Genomic DNA, 25,085 nt, shown 5'->3' with positions numbered 1-25,085 from the left:
AGGGGGAGTGGGAGAGGGAGAAGCAGGGTTCCCGCGGAGCAGGGAGCCCAATGCAGGGCTTGATCCCAGGACCCTGAGATCATGACCTGAGCTGAAGGCAGACGCCCAACCATCTGAGCTACCCAGGCGCCCCTCTACCGACTTTCTCTGGTCCTGCCAGTGGGAACTAAGCACTCAGGGCCTAATTATCATGGGATGAATGGATACAATGTAGTTTCTAAATGTGATAGAGAAGTCAGTCTGCACCCATAGAAGTCAGCGAAGGTGCTGATATCCCACAATGGGCGCCCATATGCCCACCAACTACTTCCGGGTATTGCACAGGACAGTAGCATGTAGGCAGTACAGACAATAGGTACTAGAGTATATAAGATATTTCAGAGGAAGAAGAGATCACTGAGCTTCAAAGAGAGGGGCTAAGCTGGGCTTTGAAGAACTGTAAAATTGGGGCAGGCAGTGAGGAGAAGGAGAAGACGTTACAGGCAAAGGGTGGAGAGATAGTATAAGCAAAGGCATGCAAGACATGTTTGAGGACAACAAGTAGACCATTTGTCTGAAGCAGAAATTTATTATAGGATAATGGTAGTGGATAATGTTTAGAAAGGTAGATTGGAATTAATTTTAAACATAAAATTCTAGACAGTCAAGTTGCAAATATTTCTATTAAAAGAGACTCCTTTCAATATCATCACCATCATCTCTACCCATCAGCAACACTAAATATTTTTTTTAGCATCTTCTGGGTGTAATTTGGAACTATGGAACACTAGAGAGTTCTTGTTGACCTTCAGAGGGGACATTTTGGAAACCATTCTTAGATAAAATTATCATATAATCATGACTTAAGATCATTCCAAAGAACAGGTGTTCAGAAATGTTCAGAAAGTAGCACCTAAGATGGAAAGTTTGTACTGATTGTACAAATTATACATGAATAATTCCATGAAGAAAAAGGGTTTAAAAACAGCTAATAACTTCTAAGGGCTTTTATTATTTGCTTTCCAATAAAGATATGCTTTGATGCCAGGCACGAAATGTCCACAACATAAAAACCTAACCAGAATGTTTAAACAGATGCTTATCAGCCCTGGGAACTGCCATAAAAGCTATTAAGCTGGTGGTTTCTATTGTGGTGGTCTCTACCACCTTGTTAGGAGTCATAGCATTGCTTTGTCCTTATTGAGCAGAGAAAGTGGTGGTGCTGGGGAAGTATAGGTTGCAGGTCTAAGGTGTGGTGTTTGTAGGGGAGGAGATCTGTTGATTTACTGATTATTTACATACACATCTGAGTCCATTGTTCTCCACTTGGAAACCCTTATGATAACCTGGGACTCAGATGGTATAAAAAGCAAATCCAGGCTCTGCTAGACCAGTACCAGTGACAGCCATGGCAAAGCTTATTCTCCTCACAGGTGAGTCTGTAGTCAGAGACAGAGCCTTACTCTTACCTGATTTCTTTTTCTCTCTGGATCTGACAGCTGTGAAGCAGTCTTCACATTATACCTCTGGGCTCTTCCATTCTTCTTCCATCATTTAAAATTTCCAAGAGAATCCTGACATATACAAATCAGTCTCTTATTCTAATCTCAGCTGACTCTAGTAACATTTCTACCTTCATTGATCCCATGGGCATTGTCCTAACAGAAAGGCTTATTTTCTTCCAATGCTTCTCTTATTCTCTAATCCCTTATCAATTGTTTCTTGTTCTGCATTCATCTTCCTGCACCACCTCATTTTAATTGGTATCATTTTTATTTACCTGCTTGAATCCTTGGTCTAGCCTTTCTAGGGATGAAATCAGTAGAACTGAGATAGAGTGATGTGAGTTATCTTTGTTCTACTGTTTTCGGAATTACTTCTTTTTTATCCCCTACTGTCCTCCTGAGTTGCTGATGTATCATAAAAATGTCAGCTAGAAATGCAATCATTTAAAGGGGTTAAGTCAGTAACTTGTTTAGAACCAAGCTATATCCATTGTTTATTAGTTGTTCTAGAGCTGTGATTTACAAACTTTTTATAGTTTCAAAACCTTTTCTAAATGAAACTTCTAGCTCACTTTATAAAACACTCATGTCAGAAGTGCTCTGGTAGAACCAGGGAGAGGCATCTGGAGTCTTGCCTCACAGTTCCTGGTACTTCTCTTCTACTAGAAGAGCTCCTGAAAAGTGGCTGCAAGGAAATGCCAAAGCTTCAGGAGATACTGGATTCACGGCTTTAGAGGATGCCTTGTCTGTGGAAGGATATAACCATCCCGGTTCAGGGAGGTGCAGCACTGATGGATGTGTACTCATTGAGTAGAGTACATTCTGGGTCATTCCAGTAAAAATTCAGTAAAGCTTCCAAAACAGTACCCTGTGAACTCTGCATTTAGTAACATTTATTACTGACATGAAAGGTGGAAGAAGAGAGTGCCATGGCCATTTTTGACTAAGATGAGGGAAGTGTGGATCTATTGGTGCCTTCACTGGAAAACCCACTCTTCAGCATAATCCCTACGTGCCCCTGGGCTGTAACAACCTATGGCAAATAGGATGGCTCCCAAGGCCTCAGAATCAGATTCCACAGGGTATAGACAATTGGTTCAGAGTGCATGTGTTTTCTTTCCCTCTAGGTCCGGCACTTCTGCTGAATGCTCAGCTAGGTAAGTCATGAACTCTGTCTTCTTTCTTTGACACAATCTTTTCCTACCATAAACCACAAATCTCTATAAATTACTCATAATGCAATTGTCTGATTAATGTATTTTTTAAAGTATATCAAGAGATAAGCCATATGAGGGAAAGAGAGCTACTGTCTACTTCACAGATGGGTTTGACACTGAGAGAACCTATTATTTTGGATTGGCTGTCACTGCTCGCCTCTTTAGCGTGACCACTGGGAGTTATAAATTAGTATTCACTGGGTTTCACAGGACTACTGGACATCTTTTCTTAAGTGGTTCTTAGGCTTAAGATCCCCAAATGAATCTGTTGGAGTCAAAAATAACTAACCCCAAGTCAGTGACTAGTTCCCAAGTTAGAATCTTTGAACTCATCTGCAAAAATATTTACATTAAACACCCCCACATAGAGATCAGGCATTGAGGCAAAGGGAGGGAAACAGAGACAGAGCCAAAACTCATAGCACCTTTCAGTGGCACCTAAATCAGGCCATTATTCTCACTTCTTACTGCTCTCAGGTTCTGCTTACCGGCTGACATGTTACTTCACTAACTGGGCCCAGTACCAGCCAGGCCTGGGGTGCTTTAAGCCTGATGACATTGACCCCTGCCCATGTACTCACCTGATCTATGCCTTTGCTGGGATGCAGAACAATGAGATCACCACCATTGAATGGAATGATGTGACTTTCTACCAAGCTTTCAGTGGCCTGAAAAACAAGTAAGAGATGGAAGAGATATCTAATTTGGTATCTCCTGGGTTAGTGCTTCCCAAACATAAATGTGCAAACAAATCACCTGGGATCTTCTTAAAATGAGTTCAGGTTCAGTGAGTCTGAGGTGGGGACCAAGATTCTACATTTCAAACAAGCTCCCCGATGATGCTGATGCTTCTGGTTCAGGAAGCTACACTTTAAGTAGCAAGGATATAGATAACATAGCACATTGCCTGCTCTAGCAGGTATTCAAAATATATCAATTTTATTTCTCCTTTTCCATGTCAATAGCTTTTTTTATGATCCAAGAAACTGCAAGCCATCTTAGCTACTCACATCAGAGAGCAGGAGGCGGAAGATAATGAAGATTAGACGTCACTGAGGCCCCCAAATCAGAAATGTCTGCTGTATTTTAAGAGTTCTATTTGTGTAAAAATGAAACATAACAAAGAAACAATAACCCTGGTATCTTTTAATTTCTGATTTGCTCAGTTTAGCTATTTCTAGGAGAAATAAGGCTACAGGCCATCACTATCATCAGTAATGGTACTATCTTGAATGTAACTACTAGAATATAAGTTATGATAGAGGAAGTAAACTTCTGTGGAGTGGTATTTCTTTAAGTGTGATCCATTGACTATGTATCAGAATCACATGGGGCACCTGATAAAAATGTCAATCCCTCCCACAGTCCAACTGAATCAGAATCTCTAAGAAAGGGGCTATAAGCCCAGAATTTTAATGTTTTCCCACTCTGACCGTTGAACTCCATTCTTATATAAACTGTTTGAGAACCACTATTCCAGAAAAATGGGCATAATTTTAAGCAACTGATTTATAGTCATTATCTTGGAGGCTGAGAAAGTAATTATGCTCCAGCAACATTTATCATTTCATCTGATGGAACAGAATATGATTTAATTATGCTTTTAAGTTTTATATATATTATTGCCAATAGATACCTGTTTTTACAAAATCCACTCCCATAATTTGGATTTCCTCGAAGAATTTTGAGTGCATTTATGATAACAACACAATTTTGTTGTTGTTGTTGAAGTCTAATTAACATACAGTATTAGTTTCAGGTGTGCAATATACTAATTCAACAATTCTATACATTACTCAGTGCTCACCATGATAAGTGTACTTTTCCTCTCTTTCACCTATTTCACCTCATCCCCTTACCTACCTCCTCTCTGACAACTACCAGTTTGTTCTCTGTATTTAAGTCTGTTTTGTGTTTGTCTCTTTTTTCTTTGTTTATTAAATTCCACATCTGATTGAAGTCATATGGCATTTGCCTTTCTCTGACTGACTTATTTCACTTAGTATTATCCTAAGTATTGGATAACAACACAATTTTTATAAAGAAAGTCTTCAGTAGTGAAGGAAAATTATCCTACAGAATATCTTATCAAGGCAACATCAAACTATATGACCAGGCCCAATACCAAAGCAATGTTATTTTAAATAGAAGGACTCATGGATTTTGAAATTTCTCTTTTCTATTCTTTGCTTTGTAGGAACAGCCAGCCTAAAACTCTCCTGGCCATTGGAGGCTGGAACTTTGGAACTCCCCATAAGTCCTCTCTGGGAGAGCCTGGTGTTCATCTGCTATTGAAAACAAGTTATGTTCCTTTACACTTCACAATCTAAGACAGGTTATGAAGGATGCACATTAAACAAATAGGCTACTGGAATAAATTACTCTACCAGTACCTCAATATTAAAGTAGAACACAATTTATTTTATATGTTTACATTTAGATGTATATTCTGGGATTCCATTCACAGAGGTTTAGTTACTGAGATTTCAAAACAACCTCTTCTTAAAGTATTTCAAAAGCACAATCCATGTGGAGAGTGCTATAGCACTTCTATTTACCTTCTGGGGGAAGAGAAGAGAAAGTCATGCAAACAAACAAGAAGACTTTGAAGGCATATGAACTTGGGGGGGACTATTTGGAGAGAGAACACAGTGAGCTGGGGTAGCCAGGTTTCAAAGCAACAAGTGCAACCTATGGAAAAAAAATCAGAGTTGGGTGGATAACAAAATAAAGGGAACTCTGAAATACCATGGCTGGCTGAGTACTGATTACAAAGTAATGACAAAAGAAAACTAGAAGCATACTTATATCTGGGTTGTGGGTCCCCAGTGAAGAGCTCTGAGGCAGAAATATAAAAGTTTGATTTTACTAGAAGGTGTTGGGACCACCAAGGCGTTCCCTCACCTTGCCTTCTTTGGGTCTCCCTCAGCTTCATTGCCATGGTTTCCACTCCTGAGAACCGCCAGACTCATTGCCTCAGTCATCAGATTCCTGCACCACTATGAGTTTGATGGGCTCGACTTTGGGAGTACCCTGGCTCTCATGGGAGCTCTCCTCAGGGCAAACATCTCTTCAATGTCCTAGTGCAGGTGAGGAGGGAAGTGGCAATCTCTAACCCAAGAATATTCAAAGCCTATTCTTTCCAAGGAGAATCTGGTGTTTCCCAAGTGCAACTAAACTGAAATTTAGAATTATGGAATCTTCACATCACAAAGATTCTTAGATATCATGCCTTCATTCAACAGCATTTCATAAAGATAACAACAAGAACACATGTGTGCTATGTGCCAGACACTATGCTACTTTATTCTACTATTGTATTTTAAAAATTGTAATTCATTTCACCTGTACATCTATTCTATAATCTAGGTACTATAAGTATCATAATCTTTATTTTACAGAGGAAACTAAGGTTTAAGTAACTTGCTTAATATCACACAACTAGTAGGTGTCATAACTACCCATGCAGTCTGGCTACAGAGCCTACTGCTTCTAGTCATTACACTAGACTTATTATTTACTTATTTGTTGACAGCTGTAGAGATAAGAAAGAACATCTCTATTCTTAGCCAAAACATGCATCCAGTCATAATTTATAACTTCCAGTCATTGGCTTTAGTTCTGCTCACCAAAATAACAAAGGATAAAACATCTTTTGTAATCTATCATTCAATATTTGCAGACTGCTGTAACATCCTGCCTATAATTTCTCTTCTTCCCTAATTCCTTTAACTAGTATCACATGACAATTTTCAGACCCACCCTTCACTGGAACACACTCTGGCACACTCTAATAATACAACTATAAAAACTGAACCCGGTCCTCCAAATGAGATTAAAATCACCCAAAATAAAGGTGCTCATGCTAAATAATGGAAACCCATCACTTGGCTGTAACCACTTCCCTTATTGACGAAATCAGCATTTCATATGATGGGATGTCAGTCTTACAAAGTAATTCATTTACTGGATAAAGGGAAGCAACATGTATACTGCCAAAAGCTGGATACAGGTTACTGCAGCAACTATAAGTTCAGAGTATAGTGATATAAGTGGAGCTCCGCCTGGTCATCTAGGACCTGCGTTTTGGGCATAACCTGGCTACTAACTTGCTGTGGGACTTTGGTGAAATTGTGTAACTTCTATTCATATTATATAGCTATAAAATCGATTGATATCATCAATCCTATCTACTTTACAGAGATATTGAGAAACTAAAGTAAGATAAAATATAGGAAAGCATTTTGAAAAAGAAAAGCATGATACAAACTTACTTGTTTAAGGAACTGAAATCAGATGCATAGATGACCTACTGTACTTGATTATTCTACAGGGGAAGTGCGTGAAGGAGGCCAAGCAGATCAACAAGCCCAGTCTGATGATCACTGCTGCTGTAGCTGCTGGCATCTCCAACATCCAGTCCAGCTATGAAATCCCCCAGCTGGCCCAGTGAGTCATTCACCCTATCCTCAAACTCCTGTAGTTATCACTTTTGCAAGGTAGACTTGTCCTCAGTCTGTCTTGCTATTCAGGGACCTCATTTAGGAGGCTTTGGAAGTGGTAACTTTTGCCTGCATAGGTGTGGGAAATGACTGTCACAAATGTTTTTAAATCCCTTACCCCACCTCAGGTACCTGGACCACATCCACATCATGACCTATGACCTCCATGGCTCCTGGGAGGGCTACACTGGAGAGAACAGCCCCCTGTACAAATACCCGACTGACTGGCAGCAACACCTACCTCAGTGTGGTGAGTCCCTGCACACATGCAGATGCAGACCAGAGATGAGGCTGTACACCATATGGAAATTCAGGGACAACACAAATGAAAATTCTGCAAATGTCTCACTTGGATAACTATCCTTCCAATCTCATTAACTATAATTTCACCAAAATGCTTTGAAAAAAATACTATCTGTCATTAACATCATACAATTTGCCTGTTAGAACAGTGGACTAACATAACTAAGCGCTGGGTCATCAGCCTGGTGGAGCCTAACACACTGTCACTGCAGGATTACGTCATGAACTACTGGAAGGACAATGGGACTCCCGCTGAGAAGCTCATCGTTGGAGTCCCCACCTATGGCCACACCTTCACCCTGAGTGACTCCTCCAACACTGGCATTGGCGCCCCCACCTCTGGCGCTGGTCCTGCTGGGCCCTACGCCAGGCAGGCTGGGTTCTGGGCCTACCGTGAGGTAGGTAGATTAGACTATACAGTTCTGTGAATTCCATGCCCTGTGCTGAACAGAATGAAGGCTCATTCTGTCTGCTACTTATCTACTTAAAATACAGCTATCATTCCAAATGCTTTAAGAGTTTAAATTCATTTACCTATTCATTTACCTAATCCAGTATGAAGAGCACTTAGAATGTGCAATATCCCTTCAAGCAACAAACTACATACTTAAGGTCATTTATATTAGCATGTAAGAAAATAAAAGAACTAGATCTCTCAAAGTAATGTGGGCTCCCAAAATCAAGTATTAAGGGTAGGGATAACAGGAATATTTCAAAAGCAACTTGATATTATTTACTTCAAATAACAACCCATAATTAGAAACCAGGAAAATCCCAATTGGAGACATGAAAGAAAAAAAAAATCAAAGAGGCAAGTGTTTGTTTTTTCTTTCATGGGAATCTTATTTAAAAGATTTGAATCTCTTGACTTTTTAAAGATCTGTACCTTCCTGAAAAATGGAGCCACTCAGGCATGGGATGCTCCTCAGGATGTGCCCTACACCTATCAGGGCAACGAGTGGGTTGGTTATGATGATGTCAAGAGCTTCGGTCTCAAGGTAAGGTCAGCCTGTCTGACATACTGCGGGCCCAGCCGTGAGTCCAGGGAAGTAAAATGACCTCTGGTGTCCTCTATCCTTAAATAGGCTCGGTGGCTTAAGGATAACAATTTTGGAGGTGCCATGGTCTGGGCCATTGACCTGGATGACTTCACAGGCACTTTCTGCAACCTGGGCAAGTTCCCCCTGATCAACACCCTGAAGAAAGCTCTTGGGCTGCAGAGTGCAAGTAAGTGAAAACAGAAGGATGCCAGGGGTATACAATTGCTCCTTCTCCCAGTCAAAAGGCAACTCTAACATCTGCCCCCCTCCACTGGCCAGGGAGTCACTTCACATTTCACCTCACTGCTCTTGCCCAGCTGAGACACAGGTGCTCCATTCTTTCCCTACCCTTGAACTTCCAGGTCAGGAATGTCATGCTTTTATGGCAAACCAGGCCTACCTGAGTTTTCCACCTCGGCTAAGTCTTAAAGGTGTGGAAAAGCCCCAAGAAATTTGGTTGACCTTCAATATATAAGCATTTACTTTTCTATGAACACTTCCCTCATGAAAAGTCTCTTTCAGCCCACCTAGAGACTGAACAAGAAACCCTCAGTACTGCTCACATGTTTCTAATCTGTAATTCAGGGGAAATACCACATCTTAAATTTTTTCCAGATTTTTCTCTCAGAGCTCATTGGCTTGCCACTTATACCCAGATCCTAGGCAAGTATTTTGCACATACTGATGCTCAGTAATTTTTTTTTTTTAATGATTTTGACATCATCAGGGAAGAGAGAACTTTTTAAAATTTAAAAGCAGAGTGGCTTGAAATTATAGCTTTTCCTGAGTATGGAGTTATCTTGTGATCTCCTCACTTGTAGGGATCCAGAGCTAACAGCACTCCACCTCCAGACCTTCTCCTCAGGGCCACTAGTCTCCTCCCCTCTAGGCGAGGGTGGGAGCCTCTTCCAGGTCCATGAGTCTGTTTTGTGCTGTTTCAGGTTGCACCGCCCCTGCTCAGCCCGTGGAACCCATAACTCCTCCTCCCAGGAGCTGAAGTGGGGGCGGAAGTGGGAGCGGGGAAGTGGGAGCAGGAGCCCAGCTCTGGAAGCAGCTCTGGAGGCAGTTCTGGGGGCAGTGGATTCTGTGCGGGAAAAACCAACGGCCTCTACCCTGTGGCGAATAACAGAAATGCCTTCTGGCACTGCCTGAATGGAGTCACATACCAGCAGAACTGCCAGGCCAGGCATGTCTTTGACACCAGCTGTGATTGCTGCAACTGGGCATAAACCTGACCTGTCTCCATTCCCGGGTCTCCTTCGCTTGGTACATCTTGCTCCTACCTAGAGTTCTGCAATAAAAGCTGTCAGTCAAAACATGAGACTTGGGGCGCCTGGGTGGCTCAGTCGGTTAAGCGTCTGCCTTTGGCTTAGGTCATGATCCCCGGGTCCTGGGATCGAGCCCCGCATCGGGCTCCCTGCTCAGTGGAGAGCCTGCTTCTCCCTCTCCCACTCTCCCTGCTTGTGTTCCCTCTCTCTCTGTGTCTCTCTCTGTCAAATAAATAAATAATCTTTTTTTTGAAAAATTTTTTTATTATTATGTTATGTTAATCACCATACATTACATCATTAGTTTTTGATGTAGTGTTCCATGATTCATTGTTTGTGCATAACACCCAGTGCTCCATGCAGAACGTGCCCTCTTTAATACCCATCACCAGGCTAGCCCGTCCCCCCACCCCCCTCCCCTCTAGAGCCCTCAGTTTGTTTTTCAGAGTCCATTGTCTCTCCTGGTTCATCTCCCCTCCAATTTCCCCCCCTTCATTCTTCCCCTCCTGCTATCTTCTTCTTCTTCTTTTTTTTTTTTTAACATATAATGTATTATTTGTTTCAGAGGTACAGGTCTGTGATTCAAATAAAAAATCTTTAAGAAAAAAACAACAACAACATGAGCCTTTTTGGGTTAAGTGATTGGGGTGGAAACATTTCTAGATGTGAAAATACAGGCTGCTCAGGGGCAGGGGGTGGCCGAAGAAAAGAGTGTGTGACGAAGTAGGGGAGCCTGGTTGATCTGCATGAAGGTCAGAGGCTGTCAGGAGGAAATGCCTGAATGTTTGGTGCTGGGATGGGATGAGGACATGAAGAAGATAGGTCTGTAGCCTGGAGACTGCCCTCAGGAAAGAGCCAGAGTGATTCCGTGACACTTGGTGGCACAGGCCTGTGCGGCTTGCTCAAAAAGATGAAGCCCAGGGCACTCTGTCCATATCTGCTGAGGTCCCAGAGCTGGCACAGCGCCTCTTAGACCAGGAAACTTTGGGGATGTCTGCCCAGCCTGTGGACCTGCAGTGCTCCTTTATCAGGAGATTGTCCCCTTCTTTGAAGTCATGGCCGTGGTCCCCAGCTGCTGTGCTTATACTGAATCTTCTCCTCCCCTGGCTTGGCTGATTGACTAGGATGGACATCATTAGACTCAAGAAGGCTAATCAAATCACCAAGCCTTGAAATCTGCAACAGGCAACAAGGAGTGGCTGTCATACCCTGAGAGTGGCTTGCCCGGGGATACTTAAACTCAGGAGCTGTAGTGAGAGGCTGTGGAGAAGGGCAGTTGCTCTGGATACAAAGCAAGAAGACCGAAGGGGAGATGCAGTTGAAAGCCGCCACGAGAGACAGAGGACGCTTATGGACAGCTTTCCGCCTTTTAATTCCAGCTCCTTCCTGAGACTCAGATGCCTTTCTGCCTTTGGACTCTGTGAAACACCCCTATACCTCTGCCGTAAATTCCTCTTTGCTGCTTAAGCTGGCTTCAGTTTGTTATTTTTTGCAACTAGAAGAATCCTAATACAATGGCTCCTATTTTTTTTTCTTTTTCTGGAAGGCTTAGTGTATGTCAAACTCTGTTCTAGGTGTTTTACATGTATTTTATTATTTAATTCTCCCAGCCACCCTGTGAGGAAGATAACATTAGTTCCAGAAAACTGCGGCACAGAGGAATTAGGTCACCTGCCCGAGATCACCCAGCTAATAAGTTGCAGAGCCAGATCCCAAGCTAGGCAGGCTGGCTCCAGAGCTCACAGTCCTAACGACTGTACTTCACCACCTCCCTTGATACAGACGTCAGGGTTCACGCTGTAGATGGCCACTTTGTCGATAGTGATAAGGCACAAGCAGCTTTCTGGGTCATGACGACACATTCATGAGCTCACAACACTTGTGGTTATTATGTGCCAGGTAATGTTCTAGGTACTAAAGACATATTGGTAAATAAGATAAAGACTCCACCCCTATGGTGGTTATATTTTGATGGTGAGAGTGTTAGGCAAACAAAGAAATGAAAAAAAGTGTAACAGTGATAGAAAGTGAAAAGGAGACGAATGTACTTTAGTTTGGGCAGTCCAGGAAGGCCTCGGTGGGGGGCAGGGGCCTGGGTGGCGCAGTCGGGTGAGTGTCTGACTCTTGGTTTCGCTCAGGTGGTGGGATCGAACCCTGGGTCAGGTGTGGAGTCTGTTTGAGATCCTCTCTCGCTCTCCCCCTGCCTTTCCCAGCCCCTCTCTCTCTCCCAAATAAATAAATAAATCTTTTAAAAAAAAGAAAAAAGGAAGGCGTCTGTGGGGAGATGAGCCTTGACATTCAAGAAGAGCCAGTCATTTTGAGGTCTGGGAAGAGGGAGTTTTGGGCACAGGTGCAGCAACTACAGAGTCCTTGAGGTGGAAATGCACACGGCACATTAGAAGGAAGAAGACCAGGGCTGCGCCGGGGTAGTGGGCACAGGAAAGAAATAGGCAGGCGTCAGATCACGCAAGGTCTTGAAACATGGTTAGAAGTTTGGATTTTATTGTAAGTGAGCTGTGGAGCCATTGGAAGTTTATAGCAGGGATGGAGAGGTGGTGACATGATCTAAATTCACCATCGAGAAGAGAGGGCTAGAATAGGGTTATAGAACGTGGGAAAATCGCATTCATGATTGTAGCTGATGTATTGAGTTCTGAGCGCTTACATGACATGCCTTGGAGACCAAAAACATAGATATGGGAGTGTCCTCAATAAGCTGGTGAAGGCAAAAGTCAGCAAAATTGGGTATTATTGTTAATGTAATTACATTTCTAACCAAAGAATAAAAAAGCCTAGAGTAAAATAGAGCATAGGAATTTAGGCAGACTTTTTGGAAGGAGTTTCTGTTTAGGTCACTACTATGGCAAATAACACTGAGGAGGGGATGCAGGGAACTGGACTTGGTGAAGGACATGAAAGAGGCCATTGACTCTGAGGAAAAGTATCTTTTTTTTTTTTTTTAAGATTTTATTTATTTATTTGAGAGAGAGAGCATGAGAGAGAGCACAAACAGGTGGGGAGCGGCAGGCAGAGGGAGAAGCAGGCTCTCCACTGAGCAGGGAGCCCGATGCGGGGCTTGATCCCAGGACCCTGGGATCACGACCTGAGCCGAAGGCAGACACTTAACCAACTGAGCCAACCAGGTGCCCTGAAGAAAAGCACCTTTGAACAACACAGTGGCCAGCTGCTAGATCAAAGTGGTTTCCAGGACTAATACCTTCTTCCGATGTCACTATTTTCCCATAAAGACTGATTCTGTCACCATTTCTAGAATGCAGAAATTACTGCAGCCTAAAAAATGGTGTCCCCCATTTTTCCTGCTTCATTTACATATTAATTAGTCAATCAAATGAATGTTTACTGCATACCTACTACATGCAAGAAGAGGACAGGCAAAATCCAGCTCTAGATCCATGAAGGTTCTAATGTTACCTCCTTTGACTCTTCTCATTCCCTCCACTTCAACTATGTTAGCCTCTTTTCTGTTTCTCATATAGTCCAGGCCAGTTACTGCCTCAGGGCCTTTGTACAAGCTACAACACTCTCCTCAGGTTTCCATTTGACTTTTGACCTCACGTTCTTCAGACCCTTCCTCAAAGCCAACTTCTCAGCAAGGCCAATCCTGGCTGCACAACCTTAAATTGAAACCTCCTTGTTCCTTCTGCCCTTCCTGTGCTTCTTTTCTCTTGGTACCTGCCATATCATACATCTTATGTATTTACCATTTTTATTGTCTGCCTCCTTCAGTAGAATTAACCTCTGTGAGGATAAGGATTTTGGTTTACTGCTATGTTCCCATTGTCCAGGGTGCCCGGCATATTACAAGAGTTTAATAAGTACTTGTTGAATAAATAAATCGGTTAGGGCAGGAAGGGAGACAGGAACTAAGAAGGTGAGTATTCAAAGCATGAGACTTTGTACTTTATATAGACTATCTCCTGCATGGTGAATATTGTCCCCACATTATAGGTGAGGGAATTGAGATCTTGTGAGAAAACCTTGCCCAAAATTATGCTGTCAATAATTAGAACTGATTTTCAAAGAGGGGCCTTTCCGGCTTCCTTCTCACCATAATGCTACCCTTCAGAAAGCAATGTCACAATGACTTGGAGGACTTCAAGGGTGGGGCTGCTGCTTAGCAGCCAGTCTGAGTTACACCCTTCATCTTTATCTGTTCATGAGAGTGGTGACTCATGGAGCCATTGTTGAATGAGGGAAACAGGTCAGTTCAAAGGCCCTCCGATGGGGACATCTGGTACAGAGCTTTTTGGAGATCTTCAAGGTCCAAGCCATCTGATCCACTTGAGTACATGAGTAACAAAATCCTGCCATGGATCACCCAGCCATTTCTTTGGAACTTTGCTAATGGTAATCATGTTCTTAAACTCTAGTACATCTATGAAAACTCATTCCTTCGGTATGGGAGTCTAACTGGAAAGAGAGGGGGTATGCTTAGGATTACATAAAAGCCCTGATCCAGGCAGGGCAGGGGGCAGTGCTCTTCTCATCAAGTCCTGAGCCTTGATAAGAAGTGGCACCCATTTAGATGAAAGGGCAACTTTTTTTTTTTTTTGCACAGAGGTACTCTGGGAGTTACCTGTGGTTCTGGGTATGGAGATGGTAGATCAGAAGTGCATTAACTTTTGTTAAATGCCAATTATAGGCTAGTCATTTGCTGTGTAAGATTTGTCTTGTATTATCTCTTAAATTCCCATGGCAGCCCTAAGGAGGCAAGAAATAATTTGTGCCATTTTATAGATGAATCAAGACTAAGTAGCTTCCACAAAGTCATGTAGCTAGTAAATGACACACCAGTACCTGCTGGAAACCAGTTCTGAAAGTCTTCAAAGCCTGTATTCATTCCTCTACCACCAGATGAGAGAGGCTGGTACTTAAGTCTGGAAAGTGGGATTTAGAAAGTCTCTGTTCCTCTCCTTCTTTCACCTTCTGAAGACACATCCATTCTCTAGATCAGAGGTTCTCAGTCCTATCCAGACCCAAGTCCTGCTTTGAGTAAAAAATTATTTTGTAACACCCCTTTTATTATCCTAATTAAATTCATGGATAACATAACCTGCCACGCATAATTTCATAAATAATATAATGCCATAATTGTAAAGGAGAAAAATAATTTCTAATAAAATAATATGCATTTCAATATATAAATGCTCATATGTGATTACTTTATAAGACAATGAAGTAGTCAGGCTCTTGCACCATATAATAAACAATGAATAAGCCTAGAATTAAGAAAGAAGGTTAAATGTTATCTCATACAAGCAGTTAGGAAAATAAAAAAGCAGATTTATAAGCGGATGCCAGGACAAAGACCAGTGTTAAGAAAATTAATAACACTCCAGACTTACTGTTTCCTGATAACAAAAAGAGGTGAATAGCTTTAGTTACAGTAGGGATAATACTCAACTAATTACCAACCAGTGAAGTAAAAAAAGGAAAAGGAGTACGACTATGTTATTTTTGAAAAGAAGTAAATAATGTTAATGTGCTTCCTCTAGGATTGCCAGATTTTTAAAAATAAACTATTTTATTGGTCTATCATGCATACCAAAAAGGGCCCAAATCATAACCGAACAGATTAATGAAATATGCAAGGTGAACTCCTCAGTGTAAGCAGTATACCCAGTCCAAGAAATGGAACACCATTATTGCTCCAAAAGCCCTTCTCATGTCCCCTCTCTTTTACTGCTTCCACCCTCCTTAAAAAGTACCCCCATTCTAACTTCTAACACATAAATTAGTTTGCCTATTTTTGGATTTATGTAAATGTACTCATGCAGTATGTAAATGTTCATGTCTAAATTATTTCATTCAACACTGTGAGATTAAGCTAGATTGTTACATATGCAGGATTTTTTTTCTACTCCTTTGCTATATAGTATTCCTTCATAAGAGTATTGCACAACTTGTTTTTCCATTCTACCATTAATGGGCATTTAGTTTTTCCAGTTTGGGACTGTTTTGATCATGTTGCTTTTAATGTTCTTATACATGCCTTTGTGGTGCACATTTGTATGCATTCCTGCTGAGTACATACCAAGGAGCAGGAATTATTAGGTCATAGGGATGTCTACTTCAGCTTTGGTATAAAAAATTTTGAGGTGAATGTATCAATTTCTATTTACACTAAAAGTGTATTCAAGATTTCCAGCTGCTTCGCATCCTAGCATCACCAAGTGTTATCTGTCTTTATAATTTTAGCCATCTTGTGGGTAGCTCATTGTGGTTTAAATTTCTAACTCCTTTATGACTACTGAAGTTGAGCACTTTTTATATGTTTACTGGTTATTTGGATATTCTTCTTTCTGAGTTCCCCATTCAAGTATTTTACCTATTTTTTATTAAGTTGTTTTGTCTTATTGATCTGTAATAGTTGCTTTATATATCCTAGATCAACACTATCCAATGTCAATATAATGTGAGCAATGTGTTTAATTTTAAATTTCTAATAACCACATTAAAAAAGTAAAAAGAAACATGTAAAGTTAATTTTGCTACTGTTTTATTTAACCCGATATATCCAAAATATTATCATCTCAACATGTAACCAATACAAAATTAATGCGATATTTTGTACTCTTTCTTTTCATTCTAAGTCTTTAATTTCTGATGTGTATTTTACACTTATACAAATCTCAATTTAAATTAACCACATTTCTGGGCACCTAGGTGGCTCAGTTGGTTAAGCATCTGCCTTCAGCTCAGGTCATGATCCCAGGGTCCTGGGATCAAGCCCCACATTGGGTTCCCTACTTCTCCCTCTGACTACCACTCCCCCTGCTTGTGCTCTCTCTCTCTCTCTCTCTCTCTCTGTGTCAAATAAATAAATAAATAAATAAATAAATAAATAAATAAATAACCACATTTCAAGTGCCCAATAGTTAATATGGGTAGTGGCTCATACATTGGATGGACACTGCAGGTCTTGATGCTTTTGTGCTTATGTCTTCCTCCATATCTTGGCTTACTTTCTCACTTTTCTATTGGTATCTTTTTTTAATTATTATTTTAAAACATTTTCAAACCTAAAAAAAGTTGCAAAGACAGTACAAAGAATTTTCTTACTTATTTACCCCAATTCTTTAATTGTTAAATGTTACTTCTCCCTCTCTCTCTCTCTCTCTCTCTCTATATATATATATATATACACACACACACACACACACACACACACACATCCAGTTGACCTTTGAACACATGAGGTTAAGAGTGCTCACTCCCTGCGCGGTCAAAAATCCACCTATAACTTTTGATTCCCCCCAAATTTAATAGTCTACTGTTGATAAGAAGCCCTACAAATAACATAAAGAGCTGATTAACATGTATTTTGTATGTTATACACATTATACACTGTATTCTTACCATAAGGTAAGCTAGAGAAAATAAAATATTAAGAAAATTGTAAGAGAGAATACATTTACAATGCTGTACTGTAAAAAAAAATCTGCATATAAGTGGAACTTTTCATTGTTTCTCATCTGTCTCTTATACTTTTTTCCCTGTATTCTCTGTCCTTTTGCATCTCCAAGCTTCAGGTCTGAATATTTTCTTCCGATTCAATTCCCAGTTCTTTCATTCTTTTTTTCAGCTTTTGTAATCTGCTGTTAAACTCATGCCTTGGGTTCTTACTTTTAGAGATGGCACTTTTTATTTGTACAATTTTTATTTGATTCCTTTTTATGTAGGACATATGACAGTTCACTGTTTGATGGGACAATGTGCTGCAGGGTGTCCAGGCTCCCTGGCCCAGTGATCAGGAGCATCCCCTCAGTAATTTTTAACAAGCAAAAGGCTTCCTCAAGTTTCCAAAATATCCTGTAGGATTCAGTATCACCTTTTTTGGAAACCCTACATTAAATGTGTGACATCATCCCTGCAGACAGTTCTAGGCCAAGGTGTGTGTGGAGGGTAGCATGGAGCAGTCACACCCTATGTCTGCTGCCTCCCACATCTGATAACTCCTAAAGCTATCCAAAACTCAAGAGAAAAACAGGTTGGTGTTAATATCCAGGACAGGTAAAGGTAAAGAAGGTAAAGAAGTCAACACACACCATGACCTTTCTTCTTGGGTTAGGATGGGAGTGCTCCTGAGGGGACTGGGTACCATCTTAATAATAACCTCTTGCAACTGCCACCTGCCAAGTGCCAGGGCCTGATTGCTTTCATCCCGTTCTCTCAATCCTGCCGTCACCCACTAAAGAGGAATTATTATTCCCAATTTGGAGATTAGGAAACTGGGACTTAAACCTTTAAGTGACTGCCCAAGATTTTACAACTATTAAGCACTTCTGTGATTCCTCTGCAGTCCCTGCCCCACTCAAGATTTCCAACCCTTTTAAAACCTTGTGCGTGGAGCGCCTGGATGGCTCAGTCTTTAGGTGTTCGGCTGAGGTCATGATCCCAGGGTGCTGGGATTGAGCCCCGCATCGGGCTCCCTGCTCGGTGAGCCTGCTTCTCCCTCTCCCTGCTGCTCCCCCTTGTTGCGTTCTCTCTCTGTGTCTGTCAAATAAAATCTTAAAAAAAAAAAAAAAAAGAAAGAAAGAAAAGAAAGGAAAGCCTCGTGCGTGCCACGTTTAGAGGCAGGAGAGGGCACCCTGCAGAAAAATGGGTCTAAGAGGGGCCTAATAGGGAACCGTCTAGGCTAAGCTCCATTTAGTCCCCAATTCCCCTGCTGTAGGCGTTGTCCTGGAGCCCACGCCACCCGCCATCACTGCAGGGGCTGCGTTTTCCTAGGTCCCTGATCCTGGCAGTCCAGATTTCGGGGCATTCTGAACCCAGCGTCCCTCCCTCTTCAGCAGCTCATTCCCAGTGGCCCAGCTTCCAAAGCCCTTCTGCTCAATCCCTCACCCGCGCAGCTGCTGTAGCCGCTGGTCCAGCAAACCCCCCACCTGCACCCAGCCACAAAGTTCGACCTGCTCTCCGCCCGGGACTAAGGGGTGCGGGAGTCCCGCCCCACTGCGCAGGCGCGCGCGGAGCCACACCCCTTGAGTCGCCCTGCGTTCCCTTAGCAACGCGGTACACAAATGCTTGCCTGGCCACCAGCGCGATGTGTTTCGGCAAAGCGGGTGCGCTGGGCTGGGATAGAGGAATCAAGGGTAGAGGGCAGGAGCAAGAGTGGGGAGGCTGGCGGGCGGGGGGTTGCAGTCCGTCCCCTCCACGGGGTTCGGTCTGGTTTTTGTTCTCGACTGGGCCCCAGTCCCGTCTCGACCTACCCACAGCCCACGCGCCCCCAGAGCGCTCACTTGGACCCAGGGGCCTTCCTCATGTGGAGTTTCTCCTCTTTCTTGATCTTCAGAGTTGCTGGTTAACTACCCCTTTGGTACACGTCAACAGAGGAAGCTCTTTCCTCACCACCACCCCCCAAACTTGTTGGGGAACAAGTTTCTTCCTCTCCGAGGAGCGCCCCACAGAGGGCCAGGATGTTACATTGCAGAAGATGTGAGTATACACCTTCCCTTGGGTGGGTCTCAGTTCCCTGACTATCTGCGAATACCCAGGTTCCATGGAAGAAAAGTTCGATGGAATTTGTGATCTTTGGGGTGACAACATGAGAAGGTGCCCTGGTCCTCTGCAGCCAGCTGTCAGATCCAATGTAGGAAATTAAAGGACCCTTGCTCCCCACTTCCAACACCCACCAAACGCAAGCCTTTCTTCATATAGTCCTCTATATTGTCCCCACTCCATTCCCACCTTCAAAAGCCTCCAAACCAATGCCTCCCATTAGTCCAAACTGGGAATGTTGCTGTGCTGCTAGATCAGTTTATGAAATGTCATCAGACTGAGGGTGGGATTACAGCAAATTCAGCTCTGTGGGGCTTACAGGACTGGATTCACTGGAATGCACCAGAATGTCATTTACTATACCTAGCCAGCCACATTTCTTTGCAGACTGGTACACCTGCCTTGCTTATATAGTTGTTTCTATGGTCTTCACTCGGAGGAGTCAAAAAAGAAAGCAACTTCTACAGAAGATTCAGATAAGAACAATTTGAGTTCACTCTGTTTTGATGACTATAATATTCTCTGTGTATTTTCTTTCTTTCTTTCTTTTTTTTTAATATACTACCTGAAGGTATATGGATTGGCATACAACCTCTCTAAGATCCCGACCAGTAGAAAAGGATATGCTTTTGGTGCCAGAACAGCTGAGAGGTTTAAGGAAATCAACAAGGTTAGAAATGGCTTGAGTGTGCTTAGATTTTAGTGTGATCCACGTTGCTGCATGTATTTGCCTCGGGAAGCAAAGCGGGGAGATCGGAAAGTTACCAAAAATTGTGCCCTGAAATTCAAGAAAAATATTTAGACAAACGCTATGAAGAAGTCTATCTGAAAAGCTTGGGTGTTAGCATCTCAAATGTGTGTGAGAGCCCCAGGAGCGTGGAAAACAATTCTTCAAAGAAATGGTATCAAGACCGGGCTTCAGGGCTGATACAGCTAACATTAAGTACCAAAGCTTTGTTTCTATTATCTTGCCACTTAAAAAACAAATTGCTACTTTTGAACCCTTTTGTGTGATTGGATTTCAAGTCTAAAAGTCTTCAGTATAGGATCCTAATCTGTTGTTGGGTATTTTTCTGACAGTGGAGCTCAAAGAGAGGGGTACTGGCTCTAAAAAAATCTCTGAGTGGGATGGTGGGGGCAGCAGGTGCAGCAAGTCACCTTGGTCCTTTAACTCCTGCAGATCTCTTTCTACAGCCCCAGCTTATGTGCCTTTAGATAGCTGAACCCCACACTTATCTTGGATTTCTCCCAACTGTAGCCTTATATCTATAGCTGGGGTGGTGAAACTATAGCTGATACAAGAAGAGAAAGAGGATGAGTTTGTTTTCTTTAATTAGAGGCTTTATATGTATATATATATATATATATATATATCACCCTCTAACATGTTTATCTTTTTCTGACAAACAGGACATGATGCTTTACCCCGGCATGTACCAGGCTGCAAATCCTCAGGAGCAAATACACAAACAAAATTTTGCTCCATTTAATGCCTTGTTGCCTCGATTTAGGACATACTCAAAGGGCAATTATTATCCTGGGTATGTCTCCTCTCTTCTGGAGCATTTCATCAAACAGCAATAGAAAAGGATGTATAAAGGAGGGGTTCCATCCAAACCATGCCAGCTGAATAAGGAACCACCCACCCATCTTTAAAGAGCCAACCTCTGACCTTCCAGATCTCTGGCATTATAGAATTCTAAATCATAGGTGTTTCACTCAATCAATAGCTATAAATGTGCCAGGCACTTCCAAGGGGTCCAGAGATTTTGTGTTAAACCCCTCACACAAGGCTCCTCATTTCTTGGAACTTACTCTCTCAAATCCGGACAGATGAGAAGCAACTACACTCAAAAAAACCCAATGGTAATAAGGACGGTTACCATATAATTTAGCAGTCAGACAGTGACACTTCTGAGAGTGAGCTTACTAATTATGGCAAGAGACTAGCCATGAGCTAGGTTTGCCACAGGCACACCAGGCAGCGTGGTGACCCGGTGATGTGCTGTGAAGACAGTGAACAGGGTGGTGGTAATGGATGGATGGCGCCACTTTGGCAAGGATGTCCAGAAAGGTCTTTAGGGGCAATGACACTTGACCTGAAGTCTGAATGACAAGACTGAGCCAGCCCTGTGAAAATCTGGGCCAGGGCTTTCCAGGCAGGAGGAGCGGCAAGTGCAAACGCTGTAAGCTGGGGAGGGACTGGTGGGAGGAATAAGGAGGAAGCTGGTGTGGCTAGAGTGTGGAGAGCAAAGAGGAACTGAAAACAGAGCAAGAGTGCTGGGGCTGAGCCCGTGGCCCAAGTAGACCGAGTGCTTCAGAAAGCCATTCGGCAAGTGTGGAACTGCGGGGCAAAGGGTCGAGGTCTTTGTTTTGCTCATGAGAAATCCAAGGATCAGTGAGTGAGTGTAACTTTCTCAAGGTTGCATTAAGGAAGTGGAAGTGTTGACTCTTGGCCCCCGTGTCCATTCTAAGTACTATTTCCAACACAGCAAAGAGTCTACACGAAAGACCAAGTGTTATGAACAAAGGCAATTATAATGCCACATCAATCAAACTTTAACTGCTTCTGCCTCCTTGTCCTGAGATTGCTGATTGACTTATCATTACACTTCTAGCCCCAGTTTCCCATCACAGGCAGTACTTATTCATGACTGTGGTAGGCCCTTTTCTCACCCACCACTCCTGGGATCTTTTGGTCCCTCAGCCAAGGATACTGAGTTGCAGAAATATTTTTCAATCTAGAGTTCATTTTAACCCTAACTGGGATGTCAAGACTAGATCTCTCTCTTTTTTTAAAAGATTTTATTTATTTGAGAGAGAGAAAGAGCACAAGCAGGGGGAGTGGCAGAGGGAGAAGGAGAAGCAGGCTCCCCACTAAGCAGGGAGCCCAATGTGGAGCTCAGTCCCAGGACCCCAGGGCCATGACTTGAACCGAAGGCAGATGCTTAACCGACTGAGCTACCCAGGCGCCCCAAGACTAGATATCTTTAACACTCACAGCTAATCAGAAATACATTAACAGGCAAGGGAACCCCACACTTGCCCCACATTAAAGAGCTAATTGGGCTTTTGCTTTTTCTCAAGGAATTAGGCCAAGTTCAGGGATAGTTGTGGTACTGATGGAGTTCCTATATGGTCCCTAAGTCATTACACATGATGCTTTGTATTTTTATTTCTAGCCCTGGCACATACAACCTGGAGGTGAAACCACCCCCCAAAATCACCTGGCCAATGAAATTTGGATCTCCAGACTGGGCTCAGGTTCCATGTCTACAGAAAAGAACCCTAAAAGCTGAGGTAAAAAGACTGGACTTCTGTACAGCCTCTCTCTTGTACGTTCATATGTATCAAGGGTTCTTTTCCAGGAGTGTCTGAATGAGCTTCAGGAAGTCCTTGTTCCCCTGACAGCATATGTATGTGCAGTTTTGTGCAGATATGCATATGAGAATCTTTTTGGAGAGTTGCACAGTTCTGTTAGATTTTTAAAGATGGGTATGACTGACAAAAGTCACATTTTCTTACTTAATCCTCAAATAATCTTCTGGTGCAGGAACAGGACAATTATACCTCGGTGATAGAGGAGGAAAATCAGGCTCTGATGGATTAAGTGACTTGTGCAAGTTGACAACTTGAATCTAGATCTTGTGACTCCTAAACCAGTACTCTTTCCATACACCACTAGAGTATTAGATCAGCAGGGGGCTGTAGAGCATTCTGGTGAGAAAATGGATTCAGGAGACAGACTGCCTGGGTTCAAATACTAGCTACCATATTGCTGGCTGTGTGATCTCAGGCGATTTTTCTAAGCCTCAATTTTCATTCTTTAAAATGGATATAATAGAATTAAGCTGATAAGGCTTTAAAGATCAAGCAAATATAGAAAAGCATTTAACATAGTACGTGTAACATAATAAATGCTCCACCCATGTGAGCTATCATAATTCCAGAGGTGCTGTTATTTAAGAGGAACCTTGGATTAATTCCACAACTATTTATTAAATGCCTACTGTATCAACATCATCATGCTAGACCTATGAGTAACAGTCAGGAATCAAACACATAATCTTTGTTGTTGAGAAGTTTACCAGTTACACTTGGAGATTTACCAAGTCCTAGCATGACAGCACAGTAAGATGACAGAGACTAGCTCTATGTTGACAGAATCCTAAGACTAGGCTCGTATGGGGTGGGCTTCAGGTGGGCCACAACAGCGGTGATGTGCACTTCTATTTTGCACAGCCAGGAGGACAGGAGGTAGAGGGTTCTCATTAGAATATTGACCTAAATAGTATTCCTTCATTGCAGTTGTCCACCGACAAGGACTTCAGAAAGCACCGGAACCGTGTGGCCTACCTAAGCCTGTTTTACAGTTGAGGAGCTGTGACTACCTTCATATGCTCCTCCTGACCATAGATCCAGGACTGAGGACAGAGCTGCTCTTCCCCCCTGCACTGCCTTGCTCTCTTGTCTGCCAGCATGGGGCCCAGGGAGGGAAGGGGCTCATAACTACTATGTGAGAACAGAAAGACTACATCAGACTATTCTGTGTACACGTGCTGGTTTGTCATATACATATATAGATGGGTCTGGGGTTCCTGCCCAGTGTTCAGTGGGGTGGCTCCATTTTACTGAAATAGTCATGGGTCTCTGTCCTCATGCTCTAATCCCCAGGTTCCAGTTTTATGTATTCTACCACTAGCCCTGAAAAGGGGGCTGTTGGCCTCTCCATATCATGGATTGGATGACTACTTGGGCTTATTCATGGGCTTACTACACATGGAGGGTACTTACAGGCAGAGTAAAACATTTATATTTTAGAAACTCTTCCAGATTTCTGAGTTTCTGACATGCAGGAGCAGGGTCAGGAATTTGTTCCTTTTCCCAGACTGATATTAAACTTACTGGATCAGAAATTCCCCATTTCCCATTACTTCATCTATGTCATTTGTGGGTCATCATATTAATTGAGTTCCTACCATGTGTCAGGAAGAGTGGCAAGGACTGGGAATATAGAAAGAATCAAAATAACCTTATCTCCTGGTCTGGAAGCTACAGAAGCTGTGCCCTGCTGTAGACGTATCCGGAATACCTGACTTCCTGGAACACACCCTCTAGGCCTTGGAAATGCTTTACTTTCTAGCACTTTCTAGCAACCCACAGAGAAACTCACTTTTACATTCTGGTATCTGAGCATGTGAAAAGAGGCAGAGAGCACAGCAGCCTGAAAAAGCAGAGGCCTGGTGGAAGTATATAAAAAGACAAGAGAGAAATGGCATGGAAAAATCCAAACTGAGCCTTGGCCTGTTGAAGCTGGGGGCTGGATCCCTGCTCCCTGCTCCTTGCTGGAGAGACGAAAGGTCTGGGGTCTGTGTGACTTACTAGCTCAAAGCAGTACCACCCCATCTCGGCTGCAGTCTAGCACAAAGGCCTGGGGCCCCGGGCTCTCTACATAAGGTCTGAGCCTAGAAGGGCCTCTATCTCTCTGAAAGTGGAACAGCTGCAGAAGGCAGAGTACCAGAAATCTAGCCTAAAGCCTGCTTCCAGGTCTACATTGATCCATTCCTGAGCCCCACCCCTCACCAACTGCCCAGCCTATTTTCTTGTCAGAGCCTCTACCTGGTGTGGCCAAGTTCAGAGAACTCATTACACATCAAATCTTCTCAACAAGGTAATATTCTTCTGCACATGTGTTTGATGGTGAATGGCACATGGAAGCAGGCCTTAATGAAAACCTCTACCATGTTGGTGC

The 25,085-nt window shown here is 42.7% G+C and overlaps 2 protein-coding genes across 2 annotated transcripts; both read left to right on the top strand.

Annotated features, from left to right (window-relative positions):
- The first annotated feature begins 1,387 nt into the window (after window positions 1–1,387).
- On the top strand, window positions 1,388–9,775 carry CHIA (chitinase acidic). The gene is given in 15 exon segments (XM_045895369.1): window positions 1,388–1,412; window positions 2,612–2,641; window positions 3,179–3,380; window positions 4,899–4,958; window positions 5,631–5,669; window positions 5,671–5,720; window positions 5,723–5,805; window positions 7,041–7,150; window positions 7,332–7,427; window positions 7,429–7,453; window positions 7,719–7,904; window positions 8,385–8,504; window positions 8,592–8,733; window positions 9,488–9,564; window positions 9,596–9,775. Coding segments are annotated over 15 exon segments (1,425 nt in total).
- A 9,103-nt stretch (window positions 9,776–18,878) lies between these two features.
- Window positions 18,879–23,867, top strand: CIMAP3 (ciliary microtubule associated protein 3). Its single transcript, XM_045899037.3, has 6 exons — window positions 18,879–18,897; window positions 19,128–19,270; window positions 19,905–20,003; window positions 20,744–20,874; window positions 22,516–22,633; window positions 23,642–23,867. Exons 1-6 carry the CDS (start codon window positions 18,879–18,881, stop codon window positions 23,708–23,710), a joined length of 579 nt encoding a protein of 192 aa, XP_045754993.1. The 3' UTR covers window positions 23,711–23,867.
- Window positions 23,868–25,085: the final 1,218 nt, after the last annotated feature.

The sequence above is a fragment of the Mirounga angustirostris genome, unplaced genomic scaffold (assembly GCF_029215605.1).
Source record: "Mirounga angustirostris isolate CCGP_5_RB_7025 unplaced genomic scaffold, mMirAng1.0.hap1 SCAF_4, whole genome shotgun sequence".
Classification (NCBI taxonomy): Eukaryota; Metazoa; Chordata; class Mammalia; order Carnivora; family Phocidae; genus Mirounga; species Mirounga angustirostris.
This window is presented reverse-complemented; position numbering and strand designations above follow the sequence as displayed.

Bases quoted from the DNA above. Each gene is read 5' to 3' on its own strand.
- CIMAP3 (XM_045899037.3), top strand. The intron at 20,875-22,515 runs GTATGTCTCCTC...TTTTATTTCTAG, and splicing joins AAGGGCAATTATTATCCTGG to CCCTGGCACATACAACCTGG. The intron at 22,634-23,641 runs GTAAAAAGACTG...CCTTCATTGCAG, and splicing joins AAAGAACCCTAAAAGCTGAG to TTGTCCACCGACAAGGACTT.